General features: G+C 44.5%; 1 protein-coding gene across 1 annotated transcript; it reads left to right on the top strand.

The window, feature by feature from the left end:
* The first annotated feature begins 12,810 nt into the window (after nucleotides 1-12,810).
* On the top strand, nucleotides 12,811-18,479 carry LOC121589940 (G-box-binding factor-like). The gene is made up of 6 exons (XM_041909235.1): nucleotides 12,811-14,659; nucleotides 14,850-15,113; nucleotides 15,684-16,353; nucleotides 16,421-16,605; nucleotides 16,699-16,823; nucleotides 16,908-18,479. The coding sequence occupies exons 1-6, from the start codon at nucleotides 14,377-14,379 to the stop codon at nucleotides 17,058-17,060; spliced, it is 1,680 nt and encodes a 559-aa protein (XP_041765169.1). The 5' UTR covers nucleotides 12,811-14,376; the 3' UTR covers nucleotides 17,061-18,479.
* Nucleotides 18,480-18,523: the final 44 nt, after the last annotated feature.

The following is an 18,523-nucleotide window of genomic DNA, read 5'->3' on the forward strand; positions in this document are numbered from 1 at the left end:
GAGTGCACACATTATCTCCTGGGGATTTAGAAGGCAAACTAAATCCTCAATAAATATCCGTTCGCCACCACCGCCTTGCTTTAATGCTTTGAAAATCTCCACTGAAAAAAGGAAGAAAAAAAAAAGATTAAACAATTCATTCCCCCTGCAAGGCTAGGTTCGGTGTCCCCTTTCAGGGCAAGCGTTACTAGCTCGACTCCTCCGGGAACTTAGGTTCAGGTTTGTTTCCTTTTCCTTTCGGTGTGAAAATTATTTGCCTTATGTTTTTTTGCAACCTAACCTACACTCGTTCTGGTAGCTGGTTTGGCCGTGATGTGGAACCTCAAACCATCCCTGCTGCCGGTGGTTTGGTCTGAGAAGAAGTTGGGGTCAAAATTGAAAGAATAATATATTGTCACACCCTCACCGTTCTGCCCGTCGAGAGCTCTCTGCTGTGAGCTTAAGCGTGCCCTCTAAACAACACCAAATCCCCAATAACAGTTGGGGGTTCCCAAAAACTGCCCAAAACTTCGCTGGCTGTTGAAAGTGTGGCCAGTTTAGGCCGTTTGTGCGGTAGTAGAGCCGAAATGTTATCTTTTTTTTTGTTTCATGTGTACCCGGGAATGTAAAAACAGGCTGAAAATGTGCGTAATTCCCGCTAACGTTCGATTGAAAGCCGATGAGCGCGTTGCGAGGGAAAACGCTCCCGGGAAGTGCTTCATTGATACCAGATAACAATGGCATTCGTTGTACCCCTTGATGCGTATTGTGTGGCGAAATTTAACGGCAGAGTTAAATACTTCTTTTTTTTTGTATTTGGAAATTTGCATTTTTGGAGCTTTACTGCATCCATCTATGCTAAATGCATCAATAGTGCGGCAATCATAATGAGCTGAAAATGTACCGAGAGAAGTCTGATAACTACGGACCCACACTGTATTACTTATTTTCGAATTGGCGAGAGATTATTTGGAAATTGAATGTAGAATTTTTCACTATTGAGGATTAGAGCAATTCGATGCTTTTATACACAGCAAGGTATTGTACCTTTTCTCGATGAAATCATTCCAGAAAAGCCCGTCAAAAATGTCTATAAATTATGTTGCTTTTTTGCATTTTAAATTGCCACTTGTCTCACAGCTCATTTTGAATTTTCAACTACCGTCAGCACAACCTGGTTCCCTTTACAAGGAACCACACAAGTTGGCAGCTTCCAACTAGTCGGCAGGTTTGTACAATCATAGTGACATATAGTTTATCGGTCCCCCAAACAGTTTGTCTGGCGGGTTTGCATTTGTTTTCTTCAATTCCCATTTTCACGCTGTCGCGATGTCCTTCGATGTCAGTGGTGTTAAAATATTCATCTTCGCAGCCCCTGCCCTTGTTTTGTGTACTGCTGCTCACTATTTTCGTTGCGCTTGGTTGTATGTGTGTGGGCTAGAATTTATTTCACTTGTTGTACACTCGCTAAAGCGAATAGTTTTGCAGCTTTTTGTTTCGTGAAGGACGCGCGACCGTTGCGGAATGTGGTACGCAAAAAAAATCCGAATTGGTAAAAGGCTGTAAATGGGATATCCTTCCAACAAAAACAACAACAACAACAACAGCAACAATAACAACAACACTAACAAAATCCATGCCATCATGTCATCTGAGATGCATTTTTTAACTGCATGACATTGTGCTCGACTTTTTCCCTCTTTTGACTTGCCGTCGGTGGATGGTAGATTGTTGTGCAGTTTTACGCCACCGTGCCACCGTCGATGCCGTTGTGTGGGAAAGTTTTTATTGTTTTTAATAATCATCCGCCGTCGGTGCTTGTATGGGGCGCTTCCTTTTAACCGAGCATGGAGAATGGACCAAAGAAGCGCATCTTTGGCAGGGGCAGGGGATGTAATAAGGAAAGCAAAATGTTCGCAAAAGTAAGACATGGCTGTGTGCACTCCCATCAGCCTGTGACACGGTGACACACCGTGTTTTTTTTTTCATGCCTTACTACTTCAACTCCCGGCCCAGCAAGATATTCCATTCGCGCTGAATGAATTGCAGGAAGCAAGCAAGAAAAAAAAACTTTGCAAAAGAATGTGCCGTCCTTCGTTGTTATCGCCATTTTTTTTCCTTCGCTCGAGATACGAACAAAATTTAATCAATCAAAACTCAACCGCCCGGTAAAAGTTGCATCATTGCATCGGTGTGTGGCATGTTCTATTTTTATTATTTTGTTGCGGTTAGTGAGCTTTCTAACTGTGATCTTCATGTTTTTTTGTTTTGTTTTATGCCTTACAACACAGCTATCGCATGACTGGGGAAAACAAACTGGGTGGTAGCATATAAAATGTGCACTTCAATCTTCAATCCGAGGCTTTCGTGTGCATTGTTTTCTGCTCATGCTGCTCATCCGTGCTCAGGCTGATGGTGGTTGTTGGAGGCAGTTCTATTCGTGGAGGATTGGTTCAATGCATAACATATTGATGATGTCTTCTGTAAGGGCAGTATTGAGCAACAGCTAAGCAATGCATTCATGTTGCTGTTACATTTTCAATCCATTTTGCTTCTGTGTTGAATTGTTACCCGCTTGCTAGAAGTTCTTTTGTTTAATCTTTGTATAGAAAATGCCATGGTTTTTCATTTTATGTGGTGTCACGATGATTTTTAGAAGCTTTAAATATCGATGCTTTGTAATTAAATACATTTCAATTGATCAAACAAATAACAGCGCAAAAAATGAAGCAAAGAAAGTCCAACAATCCAAAACCTTAATTACGATTGAAGAATGTTTGCAAATTTACACGACGGAGGGCCAAGCCAATACCATTCTTGGTCTGAATACGTCTTTTGTTTAAACATTTAATCCCTTTGATTGTCTATAGTTTGCGGTTACTCTATTCAAATAGACCGAGCATCGTGGAGCAGACGACCTCGACCGTGAACCAGACAAATCTCACCCAAATTGGTTGCGGATCGGTGTCTACTACCATTGCCGGCATAAGCACCCATTTCTCTCCCCCGCCGGCACGTGTTGATGCTTTTCAGCTGCTCCATGGTGCGTGTGGAACAATTTTAATTAACATTCATCTGCCAATCTACACCGTAAGACGACGGGGCGATGGGGGCGCTCATCAAAGTCATGTGGCTGCTTCAATCGAGTCGAAACTCCCCAGTTCTCCCCAGTCACATGGGAGCGGTACAGTGATGAAGTATTTTTGAAATGTGGTTTTACAGTGTTTACTGCTTAACAATTTCGATTGAAGCGCTTGAATCGAGTCGCAGTCGGTGTAAGCCCCCGTTCACAGCATCCAACCCGACGTACATCCCCATGACATGGCGATGGATGATGATGGATTGACAGGTTCGGTATTATGGAGCACGGAATGTACGTTCATCTCCAGATCGTTATCACTTTGAGGTAGTATAATCATCAATATGCGTTCATAATAATTGTCTGTCCCCTGGGGCAAGTTTGGTTTTCCTGCTCTTTCAGTGAATATTCATTAAGTAAATCGGAATGGAAATGGTACAGCAAAATGAACAATCGTTTCAGGAAGGTCTGCACAATGTGTACCAATTTATGGACAGATCAATGAGTGGAGGAATTGTTTTTTCCGCCTTTTCCAATATCAAATGCATATTGTTGCAGCATCATCTGTCATATTGCCTGATGTGATGGAAATGTATTTCTTTGATGTTTGTGTAATAAGCAGAATTTTTAAATGCTTATCAACGCAGAGAGGGAGAGAGAGAGAGAGAGAAGAGAGAAAAAGTTACATTTCTTCCGGTTAGCAGGACCATCTACTGCTGCTGCCAGTTCGTGTAGGTTCTACATTCTACGTGGAATGATTGCAGGTAACGCAAGCTACCATTTGCTCTCTACCCAAATTCTGACGACGGACAGATCCGACAGTTTGACAGAATGTTCATTATCGGGGTTGAAGCAGGAATCAACTTTCTTTGAAGATGAAACGAACGTCACAAAGGCCAAGTAGCGATCGAAGAGCTTGCAAAATCCAGATCCCCGATACGGAGAGCACAGTGCCTGTGTGCTTGACTTGTGTGCACCATCCGAACCGTTTTTTCCCTCCGATGCCTCCGTCTCGGAAACACTGGTTTACCTTCTCAAGCGTACAGATAACAAGGAGCTTCACCTATTGCACGTACCAATCGCCATCGCCAAGGCCAGCACAGCACTATTGCTTTAAAGTTTGTAAACGATCGCAAAGAAAAGCGTTTCCGTTTGACCACCGCAAGAACAACGAAACACTGGAGAAGAGTAAATGGTCAACGGTCGGAAAAGACAGGGAATCAAATAATAAAAAGGGGACATTATTTTCACCACCAAATCCTGTATCCGACAGCCCGGACGTGGGTGCGTTTGTGTTCGTTTGCTTGGGAGTGTTTTATTTTACGTGGGGCCATTTCAATTCCGTTGCACTTTTCATTTTTCGTCGCCAAATTTTGTGCTCGACAGCTCGGGGCTAATGTGACGTGTGTACGTCATACACGCACGCACTTCAAAAGCAGAGCGATTCGCAGTGCTGAAGTAGCATTTTACTGGGGTGAAAAGTTCTAGGAATAATTTGTCATTCATTTCGATGGTTGTATTGATGCCGTGATAGTATAGTTGGAGCAGGACTTGATTGTGAAATGCTGCAGCAATTGATATATCTTTTCGTTTCGTTGCTGTGAGTCAAACTAACAAACAACATCGTTTCGTGAGGATAAAAAATGAGAAGAAACCTTTACTATATTAACTGTACTATATTTTTGACTCATCTTCAAACATTGTGGCTGGAAAATATCACCTCATTACAAACACAAACACCCTAGATCCTGCCCCAATTTTTAATCGTCTATTCGGTCCTTTGGAACCGTCCCACACAGCCCCTAAAAATGGTAGCTTCATCCTAATGTGCCATAAAACTGTTGTTTGGTCTGCAATTTGTAAAAACCCACTATCTTCGTCCAAAAAAAAAACCAGAACGGTGACACTTACCAGACCCACAATAGCTGTGACGTGAAAAAATTTCATCCTTTTTAATAAGTTTACCATAACATAATCCACTCCGACACCGACGGCACATCACGGACGAAGAGTGTCCTTTTTTCCCCATAGCCCAGAAGAAGGGAACTATTAAAAAATGAAACCAGCACCACCAGCACCGAAAAAGGAAAACGGCTCCGTTTGGTGCAACAATTTATCACCGGTGGGGGCCGACGGCTCGTAGCCGTTGAACCACTTAGACCTATCGTGCGGAGCTTTGCCTAGTGCATCACAAACCCACACACACACACACACACACACACACGCACACAGATACACCTTTTGAACCGGTACATTTCCGGTCACGTGCGCTGGACGGTGGAATTTAGATCAATCTACCATTACCGCGACCCGAGGCTTCCTCCAAACAGAACTTACATACTGCATCGTTTTGGATTAAGCAACCGCAAAACCGTAAGTGTGTGTGTATGTGTGTGCACTAGGTTATGTGCCTTCTCCGTGTAGGCTCCTATCGCGTGTACCATCTAGTGTCCCCTGGTGGGCCTGGTGGCCTGGAGCCTTACAAGAAGTGTCCATGTTCCGTAATGGTGGTGGCGCCGGCAGCAGTGGTCGCAATGAGTGATGAAAATGACAACATTTGCACGAACGTCAGCTGGTTTTGCGCTAAAACAAAAGCACTGGCGCATTCCCCCCGTTTCGGGAGGGCGCCGAAAGGGGTAAAGGAAATGCACTTTTGGCTTTTTTGGAGTTGTCTGTGTTTCTTTCGTTCCATTTCAACCGACAGTAGCGATTGGGGTGCTGGGTTGATGATAAAGGCAAACATTCAACGTGGTGATACAGGATAGAGTGAACTAAGTATATCAAAAGACAGTGTAAATGAGGATAAATTAATGAATCCTCACAAAATATCGAGCGTCACATCGGAGCGTCGGTTTGTCGGCTCTTGTTTGTTGATACAAATGATGCCTGGGATTGAAACATTTGCTGATAAATGAAACAATTGTATGTTTACAGTTCTTAGTACTCAGCAAGTTTCACTTTATACTTCAAATCGGTAGGTTTTCGCTTATCGCACTTACGGACGATGGGAACGAGTGCAAGAGCACGAAGTGAAAACGAAACCAATTTTCCGACTTCGTGCCATGCTTGTGTGCGCCTATAGACAAAAAGGGAAAGTAAGAGATACGTTTTCATTTTGCTGTCCCTCCTGGCGAACTATTGCATTATAGAGTCCTTTTTGGAGGGCTGTCGAATAGAGGACATTTTCATACAAAAAATGTGTACATTTGATTTTTTTTTCTTGCTTACTTAAATCAACCAAACGCCATAATCAATAGTCATTATTTTGTTATTATAAAAATACTTTTCATATTGAAGTATTTAGAAAAAAAAACATCCTTATAAAAGCCCTTAACATTTTTTAAATTACTTGGACTTGGACTCTACTTAAAAACAATCCTGCCTGTACTAAGAAGATTCGTTACCCGATGTACTACCAGCGCGTTTGACAGCCCTGACTGGCTAAGCTTCCGCTTCGGGTGTTGTTTAAGCGTCGGGGCTCGGTTCGTGCCGTCGTTCGGGGCCCGATCCATTCGTACACAAATGCTGCCGCTGCACACATCGACGGTCGCGTTTGGCGGTGTAAGCTCCCGGGTCCAGATGAATATTGTTTACATTCTACATCGATTCTGCCGTGCACGATCAACACGCTGCCGTAATAACCAGCTGGCAGTGGTGCCGCTAACAACACACAAGCGTGTTCGCCAAGTGTTTTGTGCCATATGTGTGTGCGGTGTGGTGGAGGTTGAATATCATTAGATAAAAAAATCCCCAAAACACACACAAAATACAATCAAGCACTACAAATAACATATGGCCGGATCGGATCTGGAAGACAGTGACGCGGTGGTACGCAAATGATTAATATTACCGTTTCCCTCACAATAGTGTGTTGTTACGTGGCCCCTCGTGTAACCTCGCGCACGAGGGGGAAAAACAATATGGCTTTCCGTCGCTGCTCCGGTGAAGTGATTTGTTCGACGATTGTTAATATTTATTCACTGCCGTGTTTTTGTGTGCAATGCGGAAAACTAACGCTCTCGCTGTGCCCCACCACGCTGTTTGGTGGTAAGGGGCTTCGAGTGTCGCGTGCAGTAACGCGTGTGCTACGACTAAGTTTTGAAGCTGCCGAAGCTATCGTAGTAGTGGCACAATAGTGTATATTGCGTTTGTGGTTGTGGTGGTTGCTATGGCTAGCGAGTATAACGCAGGGCATGGATTCGCCTGCGAGTGGTATTAATAGTGCGGCGAAATGAAGTTTGAAATGATATGTTGTGATTTTTTTAAATATTCGGTGTTAGAAGTGACCTTACTATGAAAAAAGATAACATATATAGCATATATAACAACACATATACAATTACTCGAAAAGTGGAAACTTGATTTTTCATCATTTGTGAATACTTAACGTTTGATGAAGCCCATCATCATTTTAATACATGCGATCGCATGCAAAGTTGACCATTAGTTGGTGGAAATCAATTTCACGTTGTGTTTGTATGCATTTGAAGCATGTGGCTGTGAGCAGTTTTACTGTTTTTTTCTATCTTTCGCTTACATTGATTATTTTTTACCCTTACCCCATCTGCCACTTTGTTCCGCAACAATCGACAAGGGCACGGTTATTGATGACCGGCAGCGACATCGTTGTAGGTTTTCCTCCCTTTCAATAAAGCAAGACACTGCGTGTGTGTGTGTGTGTGTGTGTGTGTGTGTGTGTATTGTGGTATGCCTGAGGCTAAAAGCCTTTCAGGTTACCCAACTGTGGCGAATAGAAGTAGCGTCGCGCAAAAGGGAACCCGCGCATTGCTTTGCTTTGGTGCAGCTGTACCGTGCTTCAACTCCTGCCTCCTGTCTGTCCTGTGCGCGTATCGGTAATAGGATTAGCGGGATTAGGTGGTAAAATGGTACCGCCACAACCTCTCCCAGCCGCGCAGGATCGGCACCAGCAACGATCGGCCACGAGCGGCCATTCGGCAAGAATAGGTTCTGCACAGTGTTTGCCGCAGGTCGTGCGGGGAGGACAATAATACCACTCACTTTGACCTTCTGTCACCCTGGCCAACCATCTTCTTTTTGCTGCCCTTTTGGTGGATGTGGAATCGGGAGCAGCTAATCAGGTGTTGCTGGCGGTTGTTGCATTTGGCATTTGGGATTTGGTTGGTTCTGATTCCGAAACGGCAAGAATTAGTGGCCGCCGACGTCGCTTCGAAACGTCCAGTAATTCATGCGATCGAATTGCTCAGCGAGGATTAGAACGGCTCGAGATTTAAGTGAATTAACCGAAGCTCCAGGGTAGAACCTTCTCAAACCAGGGGTAACGGGGTAAAGCCTGTGCGCGTTACAGAGGATAATACACTTTGATGTGAAAGTCTTACCTGGGTGATGGAACCCACGCTGCTGCTTCTGTGACATGCTGTGGCCAGTGGCAGCTGGAAAGATGGGCGGAAAGGGCCCGGATGGTTTGCTTTTAATTGCAAAAATGTGTTCAAAGTAGTAAGAGCACATTTACCACCGGTACGCCGAGCATTCTGTTTCAGTTACCGAGCTACTTCTAACGACAACGACGTGCGGGTGTATTTTTTGGTGAAGATGTGATCTAAAATACTAATTTTAAACAGGCACAAAGCCGCTGAGATGGCGCTGAAAATGGGCCGCTTTTGCGTCTTTTCAACGAAATGGATTTTCACACGTGCGTAACCGTTCACAGCCCGGAGCGTGTAGCGGCGAGACGAGGGAGCCTTTATGATAATGATAACACCGGCCAAGTAGTCTGCCAAATGTCCTCACAGTTTGCCCGGTTTTGCGGGGGTGGGAGGCACCCATTGCCCACGTTTGAAATGAGTGAAACGGGTCGGTAGTCGCTTTTGGGTTTTAGGGGAGCATTTGCTTTATTCATGTGTCCTCCTTTTAAGGAATGTCACTAATTTCTTATCAAATGTCTTCTTTTTTAGGGCGGGCAATGTGGGGCTAATTTAGGTAGTAGCGGTTGGCACGTCTTTATGTAGCTTAATGTCCATTTATTGTTACTTTAGTTGATAAAATATACGAAATAAACGTTGTACAGGAAGATGATCGTTGATCGACGATTTTGAATAATTTTGAATAAGCTCCAGAACTTACAAAAGATGCAATGTATGTAAATGTATGCCGAACATTCGACGAAGAACTCTGATATGTGGTATTTACTTTAAAAATTTTAAAAAAATATACTTGAAAGGATAATTTAATGCTTCACTCTGCGTAACTGCAATGCAATAACTTCAATTAATACAGCAACGTAATGAAATTAGCAAAACGATCATTTCTATCAATTCAATGTAATTGTTATTGACTGACAAATGAAACAAATTATTTCAGCAATTCTTCGAAGTTACATTTATTTATGTCGTCAATCCCGATAATTGACTATTAATTATATCCGTTAGCCTTGCCATATTTTACAATCCATGCTGTTCTTGTTGAAACAAAGGTTTACTGAAATAGGTAAAAAAAAGGATTTGCTAGAAAAATAGAAACCGTACATTCAATAAGATGCCCTACCATTAAAATACGGTTACAACCTCATGAACAACTGCGTAATCAACTCATAGAATCCGTATCATTCCACTCCAATCCGTGCATTACCCATTAATAAGTGGAACACACACACGCACACATCAGCATCCCCGTAGCTTCCGTGTTTCGTTTTTCAAACCCAAGCAGCAGCGAATACACTAGAAGCATATTTTACACAGCAATGCGCGTGGGAAAATGTTCCTTCCTGCCGTGTGCATTCCCTTGGCTGCACATCAACTCGGTCACCCGAAGGCGTTGGGTTGCATTGTCGAGTGCGAAGATCAAAGCCGTGCCTTGCTTCTCCGGGCAATGAAAATGAAAACTGAGTGAAGCCGAAGTAGAAGAACGAGCTTTACGAGGAGCCAAACCAAAGAAAGGAAAACTCTCCTCGACGAACGACATATTCCCGTACATTGAGCGAAGCGTACACGACAAATAACCACTTGGAATGCTGCCTTTACATTAGCGGCTGCTGCACAGCTTCTCACCTTGCTCTACCTTACATTTAGCGCTGTGCGCTGGATTAATGTGTGACGATTTTTCCCTTAATTAATCTGTTACTCGACGCTTTCCTCCGACGTACGATGCCTGGTGCCGGATGCGTAATTGAAAGCGGTGGATAGGAATTCGCATTCATTTTACCCACCGTTCGCCCGGATAAGGATGCTACCATTTTACGTGCATACGAGGGCTCATCAGTTGAGGATTGACACAGTTTTTTTTTTACAACTGTGGATTGTAAATACAAAAACAAACTGGCGTTTCTCCTGCCATCTGCACTAATTGGCCTCGAGTGAATGCATTTGCGGGTGAATGTGCGGGACTAATCGGTGGATGCGAAAACCTTGCATTAACGTTGGGCACATTTTATGTGGCTTGCAAGTGGTGAGAGCTACACGGTGAGAGGTTACTTTCACTTAATGCGCTAGCAAGCATTAGGGTAGCTCCTTAAAGACAATGAAGTGCAGGGGAAGGGAGCTTTCATTTGAACACGTTAGAATATGTCATTGAAAGTCCAAATGCACCTTATTTTGGAAGACGAATACAGACCGTTGCATTTACCCACACCAAACCCCGTGTGTCTCTGTGCATTAACAAATTCACATCTACCTAGCTCCACACCACGTGTGCGGATGTGGGTCAACTACTAGAAGGCGATGGGGTTTTAGTAGCAACAAACCAACTGCTGCCGCCTGTGCCGGTTGAATACAATGATACACGAAAGCAACCACATCGCTTCGGCTAGCTACGTGCGCATAGTAGAACATTCTTCGCTGTGAGACAGGTGGTGAGCGCTCCGGCAAACTCAATGTTGGAAAAGGGAAGAAAGCACAAGGTAGGAGTGAAGTGAAATACAAAAAAACCAGTACACCATTGTTAAGCGTTGTTTCGAATAGATAGACGCGGTGAATCCGAACGAAGCTGTGGTTTAGCGAAGTGAATGGGTTTTATTTTCGTCAGCCCAAGAATGTGACACAGTTTCGCGCAAGTATGTCTTTCTAAAAATCTTAATTACGGGAAAAGCATGCCCGGAAGCGAACGCGCACAATGCTTTCAGGATTATTTAAGACTTTGTACACTTTGTTCGTTTTGGACTGTATGGTTAAGATGTTTTTTTTTGTGTGTGTTTGTATGTGCACATTTGGATGGATTGGATTTTTATTTTCTGGTTTATACTTTGTTGATGCTAAGTTTTCTCTTGGGACAGTTAAAACGATAATGTTGTGAGACATTTCGTTCCTGTAAAAGATGTATTATGATTGTTTTGAAAGAAAATGTAGATGCGAAAGAGACCCCCCAAGGTCTAAAATCTCTATAACTAGACAACAACAGCAGCAACATCTTTCATTTACTCTTTTATCGTTCTTCATCCTACAAGCTTTCGTTAAAGAAAACAGGAACAGGATACAGATTCTTCCATAACGCATTATCGCTCGTGCTTTACCCGATTCGTACAATTTCGTGCAGCGTTGTGCCGTCATAGCATTTGACGCATTTGGCTTAATGATCTACCAATTCTTGGAACAACTGTCGATTAATACGTCAATCAAAGACGAAACAGCAAAGCAAGGGTTTACGAGAACGGTTTTCACTACTTCCCCCGTGTGTATGGTGGAATTCGTCGACAGGCAATGGTTACCCCAGTAGCATAGCTGTGCCAAATTCGGTATAGAAATATGTTATGCCTCATTGTTTAATCGATTTAATCTATGAAAACTGAACAGCGAACCATATTTTGAAACGCACTCATCCATGGAAGCTTGACGTGGAAATTAAAATGCGTCAAGTTTGCTGCTATATTGTTTGACATAATTATTATCATTACATTATTTCTACACTTGTACAGCCTCTCCTAACCGGTGAGGCCATATTGTTGAACGTTGGCTGCATTGTATGAACGTACGGTGATGGGCAGTGCTGCAAAATGTCTTGAGTATCACGAGATTTTCACCAACGAAAACAATGAACATATCCGTGGTAGCTTGATGCTCATTGCTGATAGTCAAAAAAAGTGCGTCATGACATGCAGAACACGACATGTGAATACTTGAGTCCAACGCGATACTCTGACTGACAAGCTTAACTTAATGCCGGCGCAAGCATAATCATGATTTTTTTCTGGCTGTGATCAGTACTGCCAAATGCCACTGTTTCAGTCATCAACGCTCTTGACCGAAACGAAGCTCAAATCAGATCACGTACACAACTGAGATGATCAGTGACTATACTCAAACAGTTGGAGAATCAATCACATGCTTGGTGACATTTAGTTTAGCACCCAACTTTTGGTCACTCACTTGGTCACGACATTGTTGTAGGCAATAATCGCGACATTCTTGGAATATACTTTGCGCGTGGGCTCTAGCAACAAAATTAGCATGCTTTCTCCCTCTATCTGCTTTGATTATCTGTCGGGTCAAACAGAGCGAGAAAACATGCTCATTTTGTTTCTTGGAACAACTCGCACGCACCGCATATCTCCCATGACCATCGCGATGATCACCGACTGAAAATGTCGCGACCAAGTGATTGAACACGAGTTGGTTGCACACAATGTCACTAAGCATGCGATGGTCGCACCAACTGTTTGAGGCTCGCCTCTGATCATTACAGTAGAGCTCGTGACGCTGAAATGATTTTGTTTCAGCCGGAATTTGTCATGACTATGTTAGTGACACTTTGCAAAACTGATCACAGCAAAAAAAAGTCATGACATAGTGATTGACCAACCGATGGTCGCAAACATGTCATGAGCATATATTAGTCACACCAACCGTTCTGAGTATCACCTCTGATTATCACAATTGAGTACGTGACGCTGATATGGATTTTGTTTCAGTCTGATTTTTTATGACATTGATAGTGACATTTTGCAGCACTGGTAATGGGATATTGATACCGATTTGTGTTAAATTACGTTGACCTTCTACTAATGATAAAAAGTCCTTCGTGCATTGTTGTTCTAGTTCATCACATATTGTTACGTGCAAAAACAGAAAAACAGGACGTAATAGAGAGAAAGTCAATACAATTTTAAACCCAATGAACGAATGAATTGCACTTTCAATTGTAATGAATTTAGCAAAAAAAAAAGCAAAAGTCCACCACTGATGAGCTCATGCCACCCCATCGCGAACCTTGAATCATGACCACATCCAAGGATTAGCCTTGCACATGCTAACGCACCGCATTGGTCCGCGAACGAAATGATCGCCACGATTGAAAACTTTATTCCACACTGCCTCGCACAACGGCCCCGTCAAATGGTAGTAATTATTTGTATTTGGAATTCCCTCCCTTTGCTCGAGGCTTGACACTGAATCAATCGGTCGGTGGGTCTAAAAATGGACACGCCTTTACACGACGTGACGATGGCGTGGTCTCTCCTCCTGCTCAGTAGCCTTTCGGTTCGCTAATTCAACCACGCGGTGCTCCACGAAATTGGAAGTCGACGGGCGAGGCCGAAATATGTTTCCATTTCCGCCATACCGGTATGCCCTTCCGCGTGCACTAATTGAAGTCGAAGCGATTAGCATAAAACGTGTGCACGAGTGTGACGCCGATGCCAAAACGGCTACCGACCGACAGCACCAAAAACCTGCCAGTCCCGGGTTCGGGGTTCGGGGCGGGCAAAATTCTTCCATTCCGTGCTGAAGCAGTGCTGAGCAGCGTTTGATAATTCAATCACAAACTTTGCACATCTCCGTTTCATTTCCGCCGTTTTGATTCCATTCCCGTGAACCCGTGGTGGTCCAAGAGCAAAGGGTCAGGCGACGGATGCTTGCCGATGGTCAGATGTCCAGCAAACGCTTTCCAGCCGGTTGGGAAGAGTGTCGAAGAGTCGAGTGAAAAATGATGTTCCGTTTGTTAGCCGAGCCAGCTGGGGCCAGTCATTCGCTTTCGTTTTCATTTTGCAGGGTGTTTTTTCTTCTTATGTTTGTGCGTGTGTTCGTTGTTGTTTATTCGCCCCATTTCGCTGCTTCATTTCCTAAAACGATTCCCATTTTATGACGCCAGACGAAGAGATTTCAGTGATTTCGACGGAAGTTAGCATTTCAAGTGTCCACTCACTGACGCCTGCTCGAGACTCCGAGTGCGTTGTTGCGTCCAGTGTGGGCTGAGTTTGTGTGTGTGCGTGTTGACTTTCCCCTAACGGAAGTACGCTCAACAAGTGGTTTTATACACTAGTTTGTTCGTTTGTCGCTGTAAGAGGCGGTAGAAGCTGTCCAGCTTCGAAAAACACGATACTCCCGCTCGGGGCGGTGCGTTAGTACGACACAATGGCTACGTCATTCTTTGGCTCCTCGACGACGCCCGCACCTATGGCGTCGGCGGCCGGAGCCGGTACCGTTGGACTGTTGGACAAGCTGGACCACTTGCTCAGTACGACCGTGCTGCACGAGGCACGCGTTTATCCTGTAACCATACCGCCGGCCACAGCAGGTTATCGACCGTCGGACGCGCTGGGCAATGTGTCCGAAATGAGTTCATCAGTACCCGCCGCCACCTCGCCGACGGTTCTGACCACTGTGGTACAGACCGATGATTTCGTCGTCCTACCAGGTATACCCACCCACCCCGACCCCGGAGCTGTGTGTGTGAGCTGTGATTTTTGCAATCTTTTATCATTTTATTTTCGCTCCATAATCTTGGGAACGAATCTACTGCTTGGTGTCCCTCTTAACTCATTTCCCTCGTTTTGGGCGTTTTTTTTTTCTCTCCCGTGTTCTTCACTTTTCGTCCCCATTTCCAGGGCCAGAGGATGTGCTGCTACTCAACACGACCACTGGACTGTACCAGCAATCGGTGACGCTAACCGCACGAATGTATCCGATTGAGGCCACCGCGGCAAAGTCGATCTGGGGCCTACCGACGCTGATCTGGGGTATACTGATCGGAACGGTCGTGATATTGATACTGATCCTAGCGACACTCTTCTTCTGCTGCTGGGTGCAGCCACGTACGCGCAAACTGCTCAACTCGAGCTACTACACGACCACCGCCAACAACGGAAACGGTAGGTTTGGACGAGGTATTTTGCACGTTTCAAGCTCATTTCTGTAATTCTCTGAAGGATCGTGACTCAGGCTTGGTACTTCTATTTGTAATACTTTAAAAACATTCATCATTTCAAGCTTAGTATCGTGTATGTCTAAGCTTCTTGTTGTATATAATATTTATTTAGCAAAACTATATGGATCATAAAACCGTTTTTGAATCATGTTGGCATGCGAAGTATTTGAAATTTTTTTTACGACGGTTGTTTTACTTTGAACTTTTGATTTATCCCTCTGGAGAACACTTCAAACAAAAAGTGGTTTTAACAGTATGTCATCCAGTTATAGAGTATTCCGGTGTATCATTGCGTCTTTGCCATCCTTGATCTAGCAGGCCTGAGCTTCAAGTTTTGATGGTGTAATTTATTTAACGATATTATTATCTTCGTCTTTGGTGTGCTCTAACCTTTTTCGTTTCCAAGTCCATCACGCCCTATCTTTTCTTGTTACTTGATCCTCGAATAGGCATTTCTTTTGACTTCGATGTAATTAAAATGTTTTGATTTCTTTCACGACACTTCCCCCGACAGCCTCCCAAAGCTCGATTGTAGCCAAATCGTGCACCAGCAGCGACTCGAACCAACTAGTGATGCCCCTATCGATCGGCATCTGTCCACCGCAGTACAGTGCCCCGCCACCGCCCTCCACCAGCACCAACACCCCGCAGCACACCGCAGCGAGCGGCAGCAACAGCTCGCTACATCATGCTTCAACCCATCCTGCCGGCGGATGTGCACACCATACCTGTAGCGCCGTCCCAGCAACCACGACCAACCAGCAGCAGCAGCAGTGCAACAGCATGGCATCCGGTGGGCAGGACTACGGCCACCTAAAGTACGGCAGCTCACCGCAGCAGTACGCCGCCCAGCAGTACGCTCACCATCATCATCATACACAGCAGCAGCAACAGCAGCAACATCACCAACATCAATGCATACATTATCAGCAACAGCAACAACAATACAATCAACAGCAGCAGCAGCAGCAACAGCAGCAGCAACATCACCATCACCAGCAGCAGCAGCAACACGTACAGCTGCATGGGCACCACATACACGGACAGCAGCAGTATAGTCCCTACAACCAGCACCAGTACTATCATCATCCATCAGCTCAGCAACAGCAGCAGCAGCAGCAGCACCAACAACAGTACCTTCACTATCAACAACATCAGCAACAACATCACCAGCAGCAGCAAAGGTTGGCTCGTGTAAAGTCATCGAGTAAAGCAAGGATGTGTTAAATAATGTATCATTTTTCATTGTAGAGAGCACCATCATCAGCATCATCAACAGCAGCAGCAGCAGCAGCAAACACAACAGATACAGCATCAACATCATCAATCTTCCTCAGGTCATAACCACCACCAGTCGCCACAGCAGAGTCAGCTGGTGCACACGCAACTGCACAAGTCGATGTGGGCGATCAATCCACTGTACGCTTCCAGTGGAGGTAAGGCAGCTCGCCCTTGGCTGGACATACTCCTGAAAAAAAAACCCCTTCGCCTTCAATCTAATTCTGCGAATCGGTAACTCTTTTCCTCAGTGATCAACGATGAGAATGAGGGTGACACGAACACCACCTACCGGACACGATCCCTACCTTCGTGGGGTAAGAATAAGCAGCGCCCGCTTTCCAATGCAGACGATCTGGAGGAGCTGTACGCGAAGGTACTAAGATCTCATACACTTAAAAGCTATAATGCAACCACACTAGTTGACATGCCATTAATTCAACTTTTTCTCTTGCTGTAGGTGAATTTTAGTAAAAAACGACGCAACAGGATGCGCAATGATGAAGCTGCCATTATTGCCCTGTGCCGGTCGCGGTCGCAGAATCTTGCCGCACTGCCCCACGCCGCCGATCAGGATGCAGTGGTCGTGTACGATGAACGCACTGCCCTCTAGATCAAAATGCAGGCTTCCTGGTAGTTCTCTTACTGTAAATCGAAAAAAAAAACACGTCAATAGATATTTGTAGCTATAGAAGGTGGAAAGGAAAGGAGTATATCTTAGGCTGTCGTCACCTGTCACTGGTGGAAAGCATCGCTCTAGTCTCTAGTCGAATACGTTCGTACACGTGCGCGTAGTTGTTGAATCACTTCATACCGCTCGGTAGCATAGTCGCGTTTCGTGCAAGGAACAACCCGTGTTGTTATCTTTGCCTACGTATGCATACCGCAACCACCCCCAGTGCCATTTTAGCTCCCGTTAGTGTTGAGTGAGCGTGCGAGGAAACAATTTCCTAGTGCTCTAGCTGAAGGTTTGAACAACCCCAAAAAATTAAATGCTCAATTGCACTTGAAGACGGTGAAGTAAGCAAACGAACAACCATCGACGATAGCATCAATTTGCATCATATTGCATAAGTCATTTGTAATCACCCGTTGTTGCATTCCATCAGAGTAGCATAAAATTCGTATCCTTCTTTTAAAACGATTTCATGCTCCTCACCTATTTGCGAAGAGCGTACTATCAGTTTAAACATACCAGGAACTCGCCACATGGTGGTAGCATTCGTCTTCTGCCTATCAGGTGCAATTTTGCGCGAAACGACTAAACTTCTCTTCGGCTAGCGAATGTTGATGGTTGCGTAAACAAATTAGCTAGTATTAACAGGAACCGATTCAACGATCCCCTCCCCAACCCCCCTCCTTATGTCACACAAAAGATGTACATGTGTTGAAAAGAAGACTGATGAACGAACCCGACAAAAAAAGAACTCAACTCCCGCTGATATTTAATAGTACTTTCACATCACCGTTTGTGGATCGTAGGTGTATCGATTGGGCTGGGAGAGAAGAAAAACTCGAGATATCGCCAATATTCCCATTTTTATCTACATCTACATTGCTGCCGAGAGAAAAGCGGGCCGTTGGAAACGTTCACGGCAAAACGTTCAGTATTTTTTAGAACGCCTGCCCAAAACCTTCCCATGCACTACACATTGTTCGGAGTAGGAAGCAGCTAGCAGAAAGTTAGTAAAATGTTTAAATCGCGCCAACGCTTTTTAGTTTAAAGTGGTGCCGAGTGGAAATCCCGGAAATAGCACCGTAGGTGGTAAAGTGCAGTAGAATCGTTGTGTTTTTTTTGTTGTTGTGTGGATCGCCAAACTATCGCGGAATGGAAGGTATGCAATTTCTTCTTGCCGGATTAATCTTATCATTCGTCGTAGAAAATCATTAGCAAACTCGTTAAATGGAAATTGTATCGAACCAGTGGATCCAAGAGGCTTGAAGCTTGGCGGCGTACAGGTAATGAGATAGAGAGAGAGAGAGAGAGAGAGAGAGAGAGAGAGAGAGAGAGAGAGAGAGAGAGAGAGAGAGAGAGAGAGAGAGAGAGAGAGAGAGAGAGAGATAGAGAGAGAGAGA

Source organism: Anopheles merus, chromosome 2R, assembly GCF_017562075.2.
Source record: "Anopheles merus strain MAF chromosome 2R, AmerM5.1, whole genome shotgun sequence".
Taxonomy (NCBI): Eukaryota; Metazoa; Arthropoda; class Insecta; order Diptera; family Culicidae; genus Anopheles; species Anopheles merus.